This window comes from Nerophis lumbriciformis, linkage group LG17 (genome assembly GCF_033978685.3).
Source record: "Nerophis lumbriciformis linkage group LG17, RoL_Nlum_v2.1, whole genome shotgun sequence".
In the NCBI taxonomy this organism is placed as follows: domain Eukaryota; kingdom Metazoa; phylum Chordata; class Actinopteri; order Syngnathiformes; family Syngnathidae; genus Nerophis; species Nerophis lumbriciformis.
The window spans coordinates 22,138,080-22,151,615 of record NC_084564.2 but is presented as its reverse complement, the minus strand read 5'-3'; the positions used below and the strand labels follow the sequence as shown (position 1 = coordinate 22,151,615).

The following is a 13,536-nucleotide window of genomic DNA, read 5'->3' as shown; positions in this document are numbered from 1 at the left end:
GAGGCAACTTGCTTTTCCACTCTACTGGTACTTTAAGTAGAATCGGGCCTGCACTACTGATTCTGAAGGCCCTGGGCAGATTACATTGTCAGGGCAACAAAGGAGCTGAAATTTAATTGGACAAAACAAAAAATCCAACATACCAAAACTGGAAACAGTGCAGCCAACAGACACGCTACGAAATGAAGATAAACTGTTGAAAAAAGGAAAAAATACTACAATTTAAGTAAATGTAGTCCAGTGCGTCTGATAGGGTTTCTTTTAGCGTTGAGCAATGGCACCTGTGAGTGTATTTGATTCAAGGTCAACTGTGTGTGTAATGGGAGAACGTCAAAGTGTGCAAGGAAATACGCAATTTACGAAACCTTTCCATCTCATCAATCACATGTATTGCTTTAAAACGAAGATAAAGTGACTCCGAAATATGTTTTGCGCTCACATGAGGGTAAATATTCCCAGGCCAGCAATGTCTACAAGGTTTATGGGTGTGACTTGTAAGGAAATGACTAAATTGCATGTGAAACATAACATTCTGTTTGAAGTTGCAACCATCATGTGAACACACACTAAGAGATACTCGGATTCCTGTGGGTCAGTGCGAATCCATTCTGTCTGACATGAGCCTAAAGGAATGCTCGTTAGCTGCGCCTGCACGTTGAGTGCAGGTCTTGGCCTCTGTCGACACAGCGCTAATCATTTCACACCCTTACAGTGTGTGTCAGTCACATCGAATGAGAGAGACTTACACGTTTTTTCTGCACGGGCCACCTGTCCGGCCACGATCCAAGACAGAGCTGTGAACGCAGCGACAGCGCCGATGTGCAGGAACGGCCCTGTGGCCTGGAGGAGAGAATGGGGAGGATGGATTAGGACACCCAAACAAGGCAGAGAGCGAGATTAAGACGTTTTAGTGGAATTATACAGTAGACTTGACAACACTTCTGGGAGATAATGGCTATAATTTGCGGAGGCATTTCCTTTTCAAACGGAACAGTTTGAGTTGAATTGCACATTACACATTCCTGTGCTGCAATAGTTTCAAGGGCATACTAATTACAGGACTGTCAGGCGTTAACACACAGCTGCAAAGTCACTCCCATACCCCTTCATCTGGTTCAAGTACGCATTCAAATCATATACAAATTTGCAAAATGATTTGGAGTGCATGAGAGAGTGCAAAATCTTTGACCACATTGTAATTTATTAACATGCATATTGCACAACACAGCAACATAACCAATGTTGTAATAGCAGCAAGGAACAAAATGCAGCATTCATGGTACTGATGAGTTCATTGGAAACAGTACGGCAAGTGTAACATGCGTTAGTTTCACTCCAACAGCAAAGTAGTGCTACCAATGTCTTGAAGCGCATGGAGAGGTGGATAAAACCTGATACAATACAGTGGTACCTCAACTTAAGAGTGTTTTGAGATAAGAGCGGTCAACTGTTATGCTTTAGTTGGTGAAGCAAATGTCACAGTGAACCATATGAACCAGATGAGACCATAACATTCTGGTCTCACTCGCTAGCATTAGTTTATAGCTAGAGATGGACATAACTTTGTTTTCCAAGCATGACAGGGAAGAGAGTTAGTGTGAAGGACAGTGCTGAGAAGAAGGAGATGATATTCATTGAAATAAAGAAATAACTCATCAAAAACATGACTGAGGATGTCTTCGACTTGGTGAAGGAGTTTGAGCATATCTACACTATACTGAAACAGAATGAGTTAAACGCCAGCGAAGGATGTTAGAAAAAAATCTGAACAGTGGACATATAGCCATGAAAATATGGAGAAGCTGCTGATGGTGTGTTTGATGGAGAAGCAGCTGGAAGGAGATACTGTAGAAGTCCACTTTCCAAGGTCAATTATTTACATTATTGTTACATTACTTTATAAAACTACTGTACTTGTTAGTAGTATATTATATTGTATGGCTTCTCAAACGATATTATTTAAAATACATGTTTTTATTTTTTAAAGGCATATTACATGTTAAACTTGGGGTGTTTGGGAGAGGGGGGATTTCAATTCATTTCAATGGCTGACGTTTTCAGATGCAAGTGTTTTGAGTTAGAGCTCCGTCACAGAATCAATTACACTTGTAAGTTGAGGTATCTACTGAAGTTCGAATGCAGTTACTGCCAATTCTGTGGTGTTTATAAAAGACTACATCATCAATCAATCAAAGTCTATTTATATAGCTCCTAATAAGTGTCTCAGAAGGTTTCACAAACTCACGGCATCCCCTGATCTAAACCTATCAGGGGACTGGCACTAATTAGAGTTCATTTGCTTTTGCAGACCGTACACCTGGCAATTTTAGGAGACTCGAATAGAGGCGTTACCTGGCGCATTTACCATATATGCATTTTAAAGGGGACCTATGAGGATTTTAATCAACATTCAAAACACTTCATTGTGGTCTAGATAATATGTCAAGTATAAAAAGAGTATGGCCAACTTGGTTTTAGGCGATCTCCTCAATGATTGGTCAAAAGGCACACACTTGACTACAGAGCGCCATGACTGCTACTAACTTTGAGCTGATGCTATGTGTTTGCGGCGCTTCCTTGTTAGTTTTTTGCCGTGTAAAAATGCCCTGTTGTGCAGCATGGGGCTGCTCCACCCTAATTGTGGAAAGCTTTTACATCGCTTTCTCCACAACCCGGAAAGAAGACAAGTAGACAAGTAAAACTAAATTTATTTGATTCGGTAGCAGCAGAAGAGTCAACCAGAAATACAAATAGACAGACATTGAATGAGTAAAAGAAACCAAATTCTGGGTGTAATAAAGGATGAAAAATGAATTGGAAATATCATAATAAATATAAAACAAAGTGGCAAGAAATAAGTCAATAATGAATAAAGCAAAATATGTTCTGGACCAAAAATCACTCCATATTCTCTACTGTTTGGTAGAGTTACCATATCTGAGTTATTGTGCAGAAATATGGGGAAATAAATACAAAAGTACACTTATTCACTTAGCATGTTACAAAAAAATAAAGATCAGTTAAAATAATACATAATGAGTGATGCATACAGTGATTACAAATACATTGGAGGCAGACACCACAGTTGACATACTTCACACAAAAGTCACAATTTCTCCGTGATCGTTGGTCCAAAGCTAATGAAGATTTTGGCAAAAGGAGGGTAATAAGTTATTTTTTGGTCATTCTGTGTATTTTTTTCGTGTTAGAGTGCCTGCTGGTCACAAAACATGGCAGGGATGTAGCAGCCGAGTACATCAAATACGGCTGCATAATTATACTTTCACAAAATAAAAGCATGTTTTATTGTAAGTTTATGAGCTGAAGTATGTTTAAAACTATATATAGATGTATTACTTTGGTTTATTTTTTGTCAGAAAAACTAACGTCAAAATGACAGGAGTCTTTGGTAGCAGTCATGGCGCCTGTTTAGTTGGCCATACTCTCTTTATACACAACTCTGATATGTATTGGATACACTTTGGTGTACATTTTGCTCCAAGATGTTGGTTTCTGGAGGCGTTTCCAGATTGCAACCAAAACCACACCCCACCCTCTCCAAAACTATCTTCTGAAAATGTACACTGTTTAAATATATATATTGAAGTCGTCACCACAATATTTTTCCAAGACACGGTCCAAAATAAACTTCATAAACATTATATGGATTCACCTAGTCACACCATCAGGTAAACCTGCACACTCGCCAATCGATTCAAAGAGAGCATATAAACGCTGTTTTTAGCAGCACTTATGTCACTGCATGTCGCATGACGGTGTTATGCGCATGCCACGATTAAATGAAAATAATATTTTATCCTACCTTATCTTATGTTTCCTCATAGCCTGAAGCAGCTCCTCCCCCTCTGGCTGACAGCTTGACTTAATGTCCAAATAAGTACGTCCACCTCGCTGTGACCTCACAACGTAGCCAGACTGCAAAACCTCGCCAACAGAGGCATCCAAAACTGTGTGCAAGCTCACGCCAAAATACATGAACCTTATGATGTGATGCGTTGACATTGTTTAACACGAGCATCCAACATTGTAACATTTACAGGTCAGAAATTATTAACACTCTTCATAGGTCCCCTTTAAAGTATCAGAGTTTGAGGCTAAAGTTTAAACTATTAAATTTGTTTTTGCATAGCTGACCTGCAAGGAGATGGGGATGATGTCCCACTCGTGCTGCCAGGTTTGACTGATGGATATCACCCCGACAACGGTTGTTAGCAGAGCCGCGGTGACTCCTATCTGTGTGGACAGGAGAAGAGCGAGAGAATGAATCAAACCATCACTATGGACCACACATCTATCACATTGTAACCCAGAGTGGCTTGTGGCCCTTTCACGACATCCCCAATTTTGTTTGTTCTCCACACCCACATCACGCTCCCTGATGACATTCACTGTTACAAGGATTTCGTGACCTCCCCGTGACACGGAGGCGCAAATTGCAAGTTGAAGATGAGATCAGCCATCCGTGAATGAGCGTTTACACCAAGTGACACATACACAGATACACAGTATGAGGCAGAGGACCATTTGTAGGGTTTCTCCCAGCACTGACACATTAAAAAGCAAAACAGTAAACCCGTTACCTTGTGAAGCCAATGCAAATTCAGCTGTTGGCCTAGTGCAACGTGGCAAAGTGCTAAAATCTGCGAGAGGAAACACACAAATATGTCAAACTGTAGTTGCTGTGGGGGAAATGCAGAAGATGAAATGGAATATTTGTGGGCGGCACGAACCATTAAAAAGGCTATGTAGGTGAAGCCAGCAGCGGTCGTGGCCATGATTGGAACGGTGCCATCGCTCCACTCGCCAGAGCGGTTGTAGAGGAACCTGCAGCAATGAGACATTTTATAACAGTTGACATATTGAGCGCTCGCCCACATTTCATCCATAACAACAACTGGAGGAAAGCCCTGGGAAATAATATTGCTGCCTAGATTAAATTTTGCCTCTCAATCCCAACTGTGAATTTACGCATTTGCAGCAAGTTGTGGTTGAGAACAAGAAGTGGAAGTTGAAGTTATTCATATGTGGCTTGCAGGCAGACTATCAAGTCATACGGGTATTGATGCTTTATTATTACAATAAAGACCATGAGCATCAGCAACCATAGACACTGCTGGGAGTGTTATATTAATGCTTGTTTGGTAAAGTCTTCTAAGAATTAAAGAAGTCTGGGCTTACACAGACCAAAATACTTTTTTGCATTGCTACCATAAAAGGTTGAACCAGCTATGGCAGAGAGAGGAGAAATATGATGACGACCATAGAAAGGAAATGTAATGGTTGTGTATTCAGTTATTGTATTACTGTGTCTCTGTCCTGGTTGCTCAGTAGAGTGTCTAAATTGGTGACGATAATAATAATAAAAGAATGGGGGTCTACTGTACACAGGAAAGTGGTCAAGCTTAAAGGTAGATGCAGTATATTTATGTTTGTCCAGGCGGCACAGTACAATATGTCTACGTTGACATCATAAATAAATCCTCCCTCTGTTCTATCTCTCTTCTTTACGTCTGTTTTGTGTCACCAACTAGTGAATACACACTCCGACTGCAGGATTCTACAAAGCAATGTCAATCACGATTGTTTTGCTTAGAAAACCAAGGAGAGTGGGATGTGTTGGTCGTCATATACCAACCTTGAATTCTTGAATAAAATCATTGTCACTTCCAGGTTAGACTAGTGTGCATGTTAGTATGTGAATGGAGGTGATGATTAATTTTAAAGAATTTTAAAGCACAAACACACAATATTGTTTTCAGGTCTAATATTACATTACACCTTTATATCACAGTTGTTGTAAAATATTGCAAGTACAGTAGGGATGAGCGATATGATCGTAAATCTGTATTGCGATATATTTTGGAGTGCCTCGCCATGACAATATCATAATACATTATTTGACATTAGAGATGCAACGATATAAAGATTTCATATCATAGTTATTGTATCACAGTTATTATTATTATTGCAGTATAGTTGAACATGCTCAAACAATGCATACTGAAATATTAGGATTTAAAAAAGTAAGTTAAATAAATAGACCCACTGTTAGAAAGCCCACTACTTTGCATGTTCTGTGTTTCTTATCCTTCACTGATTAGTGTTATCGCAGGTGTTTGGTGTCCTACTCTGTTTAGTGGTCTGTGGAACACACCGTAAAAACACTATCCAGCCTGTTTTCAAGCTGCTTTCTGACCGTATGTTCTTATTTACGTGTCTCTATTTCGACAGTGTATTCTCCCCGCTATCTTTGTTTTAGTTTTTAGCACTTCCATCGCAAGTCTAGGGACGAATTAAGTTCCAATTATACACTACTTTGTATTAGAAATGGCAACAGCTGTGGATTCATGTGTATGTATGAGCCAGCCTTCCCCAGGAGGCTTGAGAAAAAAAAGGAATTTACTGACTACAGCGTCGGACTACAATGGTGGATCTGCGCAAAGCACTTTGGGTAGATATCATTTAGGAATAATCCGCTGACTTCATTGGTGCGAAAAAAAAGTCACAGGTTTTGCAAATTCTAAACGGCTCGTTTGGCCTAAATATGAAGGGAGGCAAGATAGTTTTATAAATATCTCAGCCATGTTTTCATGATTTGATTTCAAATTGTTGGAACTTATGCAGATCCCAAATACAAAACAGCAGGTACCAAGAGGTATGAAAAGTTAGTTTTGCATAATATGGCCCCTTTAACAAAGTGCGGCTTTTAACTCCGGTTTTTCGATCATTTTAATTAAAAAAGGTAACACTAACCCATTATCATTAATACAGTTTATAGTAACATCCCTAATTGACATATAAAAGATAATAGAACCACTTCAAAAACGGGTTACAAAGGTTCCTAATTTAGCTGCTGATGTATGTGGTGACATACTGCATAATTTCCATTTGTATTATTTTATTAAAACTATTAGTTATGGGCGTCAAACCAATACCAAGTAGTTTCAGGGCCAAAATTGGCCATATCAATGTTCATACTTAAACATTTCAGGATCATTAAATCATTCAATTTCAACCACAACCTCAATCCGACAATATCAATTACAGCATTTTCTGGAATATAGACCGCTTCTTTTTCCCCAAGTTTTGAACGCTGCATCTTATAAAACAGTGCAGCTATTTTATGGACAACAATAATATTTTGTATTCAACAAAAGGGCTAGGATTAAATATGCTCTGCTTCTTCTCACTCCGTTTCGGACATGACGTATTGAAACAACTGGAAATATGTAATGTATTACATTGTATTTGTTTTGTAAGCATTTTCAAAATAAACTGAAACTGAACTGACTGACAAATAGTCTTCATATAACACCGACAGAGACACTGAAATGGTGTTTTATTGTTTGTGCTATGGCGCCGTTCGTTTGGACGAGTTTGCTCACTGCAGGTGCTGCGGGTTAAAAACATTCTTCCGGTTTCGTGCCTTGAACCGGAAGTATATGTCTTGTTTCGTCTACTATTCATCCATAGCATCTCTGCTTGAAATGATTCTTCATTCATACAACGTTTGTAAGTTTTACAATATAACTAAAACAATTCATATTTACTAAACTGTCCCATGCATATTTGTATGTGCTATTGTAATGTAATCAAGCTAGCGTCATTAGCGTTAACAAATATTCTAACACCTTTACAAGTGTCTGTTAGTATTATTAACGTACAATGACATTCTTTTTGTATTGTTTCAGTTTCGTAAATTTACCAAAATGTCACCGTGGAGTTACTGAGTTTGTTTAGCTGATTTGAGAGCTATGGTAGCTTCTGCAGCTAGTGGGTCCATGACAATGACTTCTGTTTAGTTTGATCAGCTGTTATACTGCCGTGTGACAGGCACCGTTTGGAAACAATTAAGATATGTAAATAAACAAAATCTTTCCTACCTGTATATATTTGCGGCTTATAGTCTGGTGCGGCTAGTATATGTAAAGATATTTATTTCTTTTGAAATTTGGTGGGTGCGGCTAAAACCCCGGTGTGCTCTACAGCTCTGAAAATGCGTGTTTAAATGATTCCTTTTTATTACATACAAAATGTATATTAAAGTCAATATTGCAAAATAACTAAACAAAAGCAAATACTACTATTGGCTCTTATTTCTTGCATTTGTAAACAGTTCCAAAAATAATTTTTTTTAATAATAAATGCATAATCATAATAATTAAAAAATATCAGTCTAATTAGCATTATAGTTATTACATTATAGTTTTGATAATATACTGATACAGATATAAACAGTAACTATACCAAGTACCGTATTTTCCGCACTATAAGGCGCACCTAAAAACCACAAATTTTCTCAAAAGCTGACAGTGCGCCTTATAACCCGGTGCGCTTTATTACGATTCATTTTCATAAAGTTTCGATCTCGCAACTTCGGTAAACAGCCGCCATCTTTTTTCCCGGTAGAACAGGAAGCGCTTCTTCTTCTACGCAAGCAACCGCCAAGGAAAGCACCCGCCCCCATAGAACAGGAAGCGCTTCTTCTTCTACTGTAAGCAACCACCCGCCCCCGGAAGAAGAAGAAAAAACGCGCGGATATCACCGTACGTTTCATTTCCTGTTTACATCTGTAAAGACCACAAAATGGCTCCTACTAAGCGACAAGGATCCGGTTCATAAAAAGACGCAATCTCTCCATCCGCACACGGATTACTACCGTATTTCACAGCAACTGATATTCCTGTGAACCGCACTGTGGAACGGGAGCACGTACGGTGAATATTCGCACCACAGGGAATGAGAAGTCATCCTTCACTGTGGTTCTAGCTTGCCATGCTAACTTCCACCCATGGTGATATTCAAAAGGAAGACCTTGCCAAAAGAGACCTTTCCAGCCGGCGTCATCATAAAAGCTAACTCGAAGGGATGGATGGATGAAGAAAAGATGAGCGAGTGGTTAAGGGAAGTTTACGCGAAGAGGCCGGGTGGCTTTTTTCACACAGCTCCGAAGGCGAACACACCTTCACTAAGACGGGCAGACAGCGCCGGACGACTTACGCCAACATTTGCCAGTGGATCGTAAATGCCTGGGCAGATATTTCGGTCACAACTGTGGTCCGAGCTTTCCGGAAGGCAGGATTCACAGAACTACTGGACAACAACAGCGACACTGACTCCGATGACTTCGACGAGACGGAACCGGCCATTTTGGATCCCACGCTTGCGCAACTTTTCAATTCGGACACCGAAGACGAAGAATTCGAAGGATTTACGAATGAAGAATAACTTCAGAAGGTGAGCGCTATGTTTATTTTGTGTGTTGTGACATTAACGTTCGAGCAACATTATGTTGCTATTGCTCTACACCATTTTGAATTTTACTATGTTTGTGATTGCACATTTGCGTACATTTTGGGACAGAGTTGTTAGAACGCTGGTTTTCAATATATTATTAAAGTTTGACTGAACTATCTGACTGTTTTTTTGACATTCCCTTTAGCGCAGCGTAGGCGCGGCTTATAATCCGGGGCGGCTTATTGGTGGACAAAGTTATGAAATATGTAATTCATTGAAGGTGCGGCTAATAATCCGGTGCGCCTTATAGTGCGGAAAATACGGTATATAGTATTGATCAGCCCACCTCAGTTTACATGCAAGAGTTCTAGTTTTAGCGTTAGCCTGGCTTCTTGTTTCTTCATACGGTGTTTAGCTATTCCTTGTCCCCTAGTCCTCCAGTGATGATAAAACTTATCATGAACACAATTTATTTGCCACAATGGAGGTGACGATTAGTGAATCAGAAGCTGTTTAGGGACATTTGCCACTGTCTTGCTATATTGTGTGGAGGACGCCTTTGTTTGCTTATCACTCTCAGATTTGTAGAACACAGCTAGAATGTGTCACCGACATGCATTATCACAATATTACAATAGTAATAAAAGCTATTTCAACGGCGAAATTTATATCATTTATATTGAGTATTGTGTACATTGCCAACTCTAATGTATAGAGTTTGACACTGGAACAGAATATTTCCATTTCTATTCTGGTAGGTTCAACTGCATGTCCTTTCTACTTGACATACTAATTGCAATGTCAGGCTGATAAAGGGATCCACCTGCTGATGCATTTACACTACAGATAGAAAGGGACAATCCCTGCTGCTAAGTCCCTCTTACTGTTATCATCTCAAAGGCAGGCCTACTTGACATTTCCTCTTGAAAAAAGGAATGGCATGCTGCCCCCCCGAATAAAACAAGGGTGCATCTGCTGATACGAGCAGACGTGTTTCTTTGTAGAGAGAGAAGAGGGTGACACCGAAAAAGCAAACATGTGAGAGGGTAACTGAAGGGTAAGAGGAAAAAAAAGGGGGAGGGAAAAGGAAAGGTCCGGTGGGAAAAGGATAGCAGGAGAGGTTGCAGTGGATGAAAAGAGGGAAAAGGTGACATTGTGGAGGAGGAGATTTAGAAAGCAAGAGAAGCATTGTGAATAAAGAGAAGACGAGGATTAAATTATTTTAAAGCCCAAGCAAATAACACAGTGACTTTACTCACCAGTTGAACTCACTGTAGTCATTGCGAGCTTCCAACCAGAAGTAAAACCAGACCAGCAGCGCACAGAAGGTGAAGAGAAGGATGAGGGACCACAGCAGCTCCCACTGTGGACACACACAAAACACAGGCCAACTGAAGAATCTCTTGACTCGTGCTCCAAGAAATGACTTTTTTAATATGTTCAAAGTACTTAATAAGAGTACAGCTTTATCATACCAGAGCTAATTAGAATGGAACTTTCTCCAAAAGGTAGCCAATGTTTGGGACATTGGGGTCAATCTGGCTCCTGACCTTTTTTGAATAAGTATTCCCTTATTCGCTTTGCTTATTAAACCTTCCCGTGCAGCTAATTACTCTCTTCCTTTTTCACACACTTTGACGCCAGTCAAATATTACCTTTATTTTTTGATAAAGAGTGTCTGAATCCTTATTAATTGCTGTATACCCAATACATGTTAATCCATAGCCATTAGAAGTCAACATGCATACTTTTACTTTTCAAGTGATGAGACACACATATATTTTTGTAAAATTGGATTTAAACTCTCTTTTCCTGTTTGCTGCACAAACTGAAGAGGAGACAAGGCTTGCCCCTCCCGCCCCACCTTGACATCACATTAGCATTCTGCACGGCTGGCATTTATTCGACCCTGTGGCATAGAGCGACATAGCGGCAATATAAATGTATCGGAACATTACAATCACTGCGTATCGAGCTGGCAGCGACATGCGCATAGAGATCCTTGGCTTATTAATAAATACATGGAATTAGTCGGGAAAACATTCTAAACACAATTTCACAATTGTACAAATGTAGGCCAAAATGTTGTCTTGATGCCGGAATAATAAACTTGATGTTTTGTGTGTCTGTAGCTTTCATGCTAATGTTGTGCTTTTCCACCTTTGTCTCTGACAGTGTGTTGCTACTAAATTAGTGTTTTTTTACATACTGTCTCCAGTGAAACCTAAATTTGCCAGTCCCTCTTTATACAAACTTTTCAATTTACGAACCACAGATCGTAAAAAAATATGCTTTTGGGTGCAAACATTTCATCCATGCATGTGTGCCTCGCAGTGCAGCCATTTTGTGCCCGGCAGCATAGCCACTGTGGGCTGGCTGATTGGTCTCAGATCAACAGGGCAGTAGTTACCGTGCGCAATGCTTTTTCCAATGTGTTTTAGCCTTTTTACAGCATTTTTCTAGTTTTTGTAGCTCAATACGAGTCCAAAGAAAGCAATAGACAAGCAATATTGAAAAATTTAGGAAGTGTATCCACAGCGTTGTCGACACAGCTTCTTCCCCCTTCTCTTCCGCTGCACGCCATGATAATTCACTGATTGATAAAAGTTGTTATTTTTTATTCCTTATCATTGAAGCGACGTGGCTTTTAAAGTTAAGGAGTTTTGTAAGTTCAAAGTATGAGTGCACCACATGTGTGCTTACGGACTGTATCCCTGCAGACTGTAAATTGATCTATATTGATATATAATATAGGAGCCACAAATATTAATAACAGAAAGAAACAACCCTTTTGTGCGAATGAGTGTAAATGGGGGAGGGAGGTTTTTTGGGTTGGTGCACTAATTGTAAGTGTATCTTGTGTTTTTTATGTTGATTTAATAAACTTTTTCTTTTTAACTTTTTTTTTTTTTTCTTGTGCGGACCGGTACTGGGTTGCGGCCCGGTGGTTGGGGACCACTGCTCTAGAAGAAGTTGTGGTGCAGGAAAATACATATTGCAAAATGTTTTTTCATATAGGAAATGTATTACAAACTGCGCCAGGCTGCACAAACATTATAGACGTGCAAAATATAGGTGCAAAACAGCGGCACCAGAACAGTTTTAGTCTTGATGAATCACATTACAAGTGCTAAATTATTATATTTGCATATTTTCCTCCCAGTATTGTGAACACATATTTTGCATATACATGAAGAAGGACATGCTAAATGTATTGTGCTTCTGATTTTGCTCACCTAAGAAACACAATCCTCTACATGCAATAAATGCAAACCTTGTGTAGATGCTAACAGTATTAGCCAAAAGAGAACAGAACCAAAAATGTCAAGGTCTAAATTGGAAAGCAGCAAACTTTAACATAAAAAGACAGGATTTCATTTAGTGAGCTTTAACTCAAAGGCAGACTCTCGTCACCCTCAATCTTCACTGGAATTAACCTCTCCGAACCTTGTCACATTCCTGTGCGTATCCAGATAACTCCCTGGAATTTCACACAGGGCGTACATACCACAGTGTACTTAACAGCACCGGGAGGAGACTGACAATGTGTGCATATGCAAAGAACAATTTAATCTTATCTATTATTCTCCATATAAATGGTGGGTTTTAATAGTGATTAATAGTACTCAGGGATGTAGTGATGTGAAAAAGTACTTATACGCACACTGAAATCTTTGAACCAGATTTTATTTTTAAAAAATAAACAAATTGACACAAAAATATTATGTACATTTTAACTCAAAACTTCTATCTACAAAGAAGTAGAATTATGACTTTATCTAATAATTTTGACTCTTCTTTCATAATTTGGACTTTATCTCGTACTGTAATTATGACTCTATATCTCATAATTTCGACTTTTTATCTCATTATTATGACTCTTGTCTCATAATTTAGACTTTTGATCTCATAACTGTGATTTATATCAATTTCGACTTTTTATCATATAATTTCAACTTTCTGATCTCATTACCGTATTTTTCTGAGTATAAGTCGCACCGGCCGAAAATGCATAATAAAGAAGGAAAAAAACATATATAAATCGCACTTTTTAGGGAAATTTATTTGATAAAACCCAACACCAAGAATAGACATTTGAAAGGCAATTTAAAATAAATAAAGAATAGTGAACAACAGGCTGAATAAGTGTACGTTATATGAGGCATTAATAACCAACTGAGAACGTGCCTGGTATGTTAACGTAACATATTATGGTAAGAGTCATTCAAATAACTATAACATATAGGACATGCTATACGTTTACCAAACAATCTGTCA

General features: G+C 38.9%; 1 protein-coding gene across 4 annotated transcripts in view; it reads right to left on the bottom strand.

The window, feature by feature from the left end:
• Window positions 1–13,536, bottom strand: part of gdpd5b (glycerophosphodiester phosphodiesterase domain containing 5b) — a 75,545-nt gene that overhangs the window by 27,791 nt on the left and 34,218 nt on the right. For all 4 annotated transcript variants that reach the window (XR_009816602.2, XR_009816603.2, XM_061972740.2 and 1 more), the window contains exons 3-7: window positions 10,518–10,621; window positions 4,752–4,845; window positions 4,602–4,661; window positions 4,156–4,254; window positions 747–840 (exon numbers count right to left, since the gene is read on the bottom strand). Coding sequence is in view for 2 of the 4 variants with exons in the window: in XM_061972740.2 (XP_061828724.1) it covers window positions 747–840; window positions 4,156–4,254; window positions 4,602–4,661; window positions 4,752–4,845; window positions 10,518–10,621 (451 nt within the window). In the remaining 2 variants the exon portion in view is untranslated. The remainder of the gene's footprint in view (window positions 1–746; window positions 841–4,155; window positions 4,255–4,601; window positions 4,662–4,751; window positions 4,846–10,517; window positions 10,622–13,536) is intronic.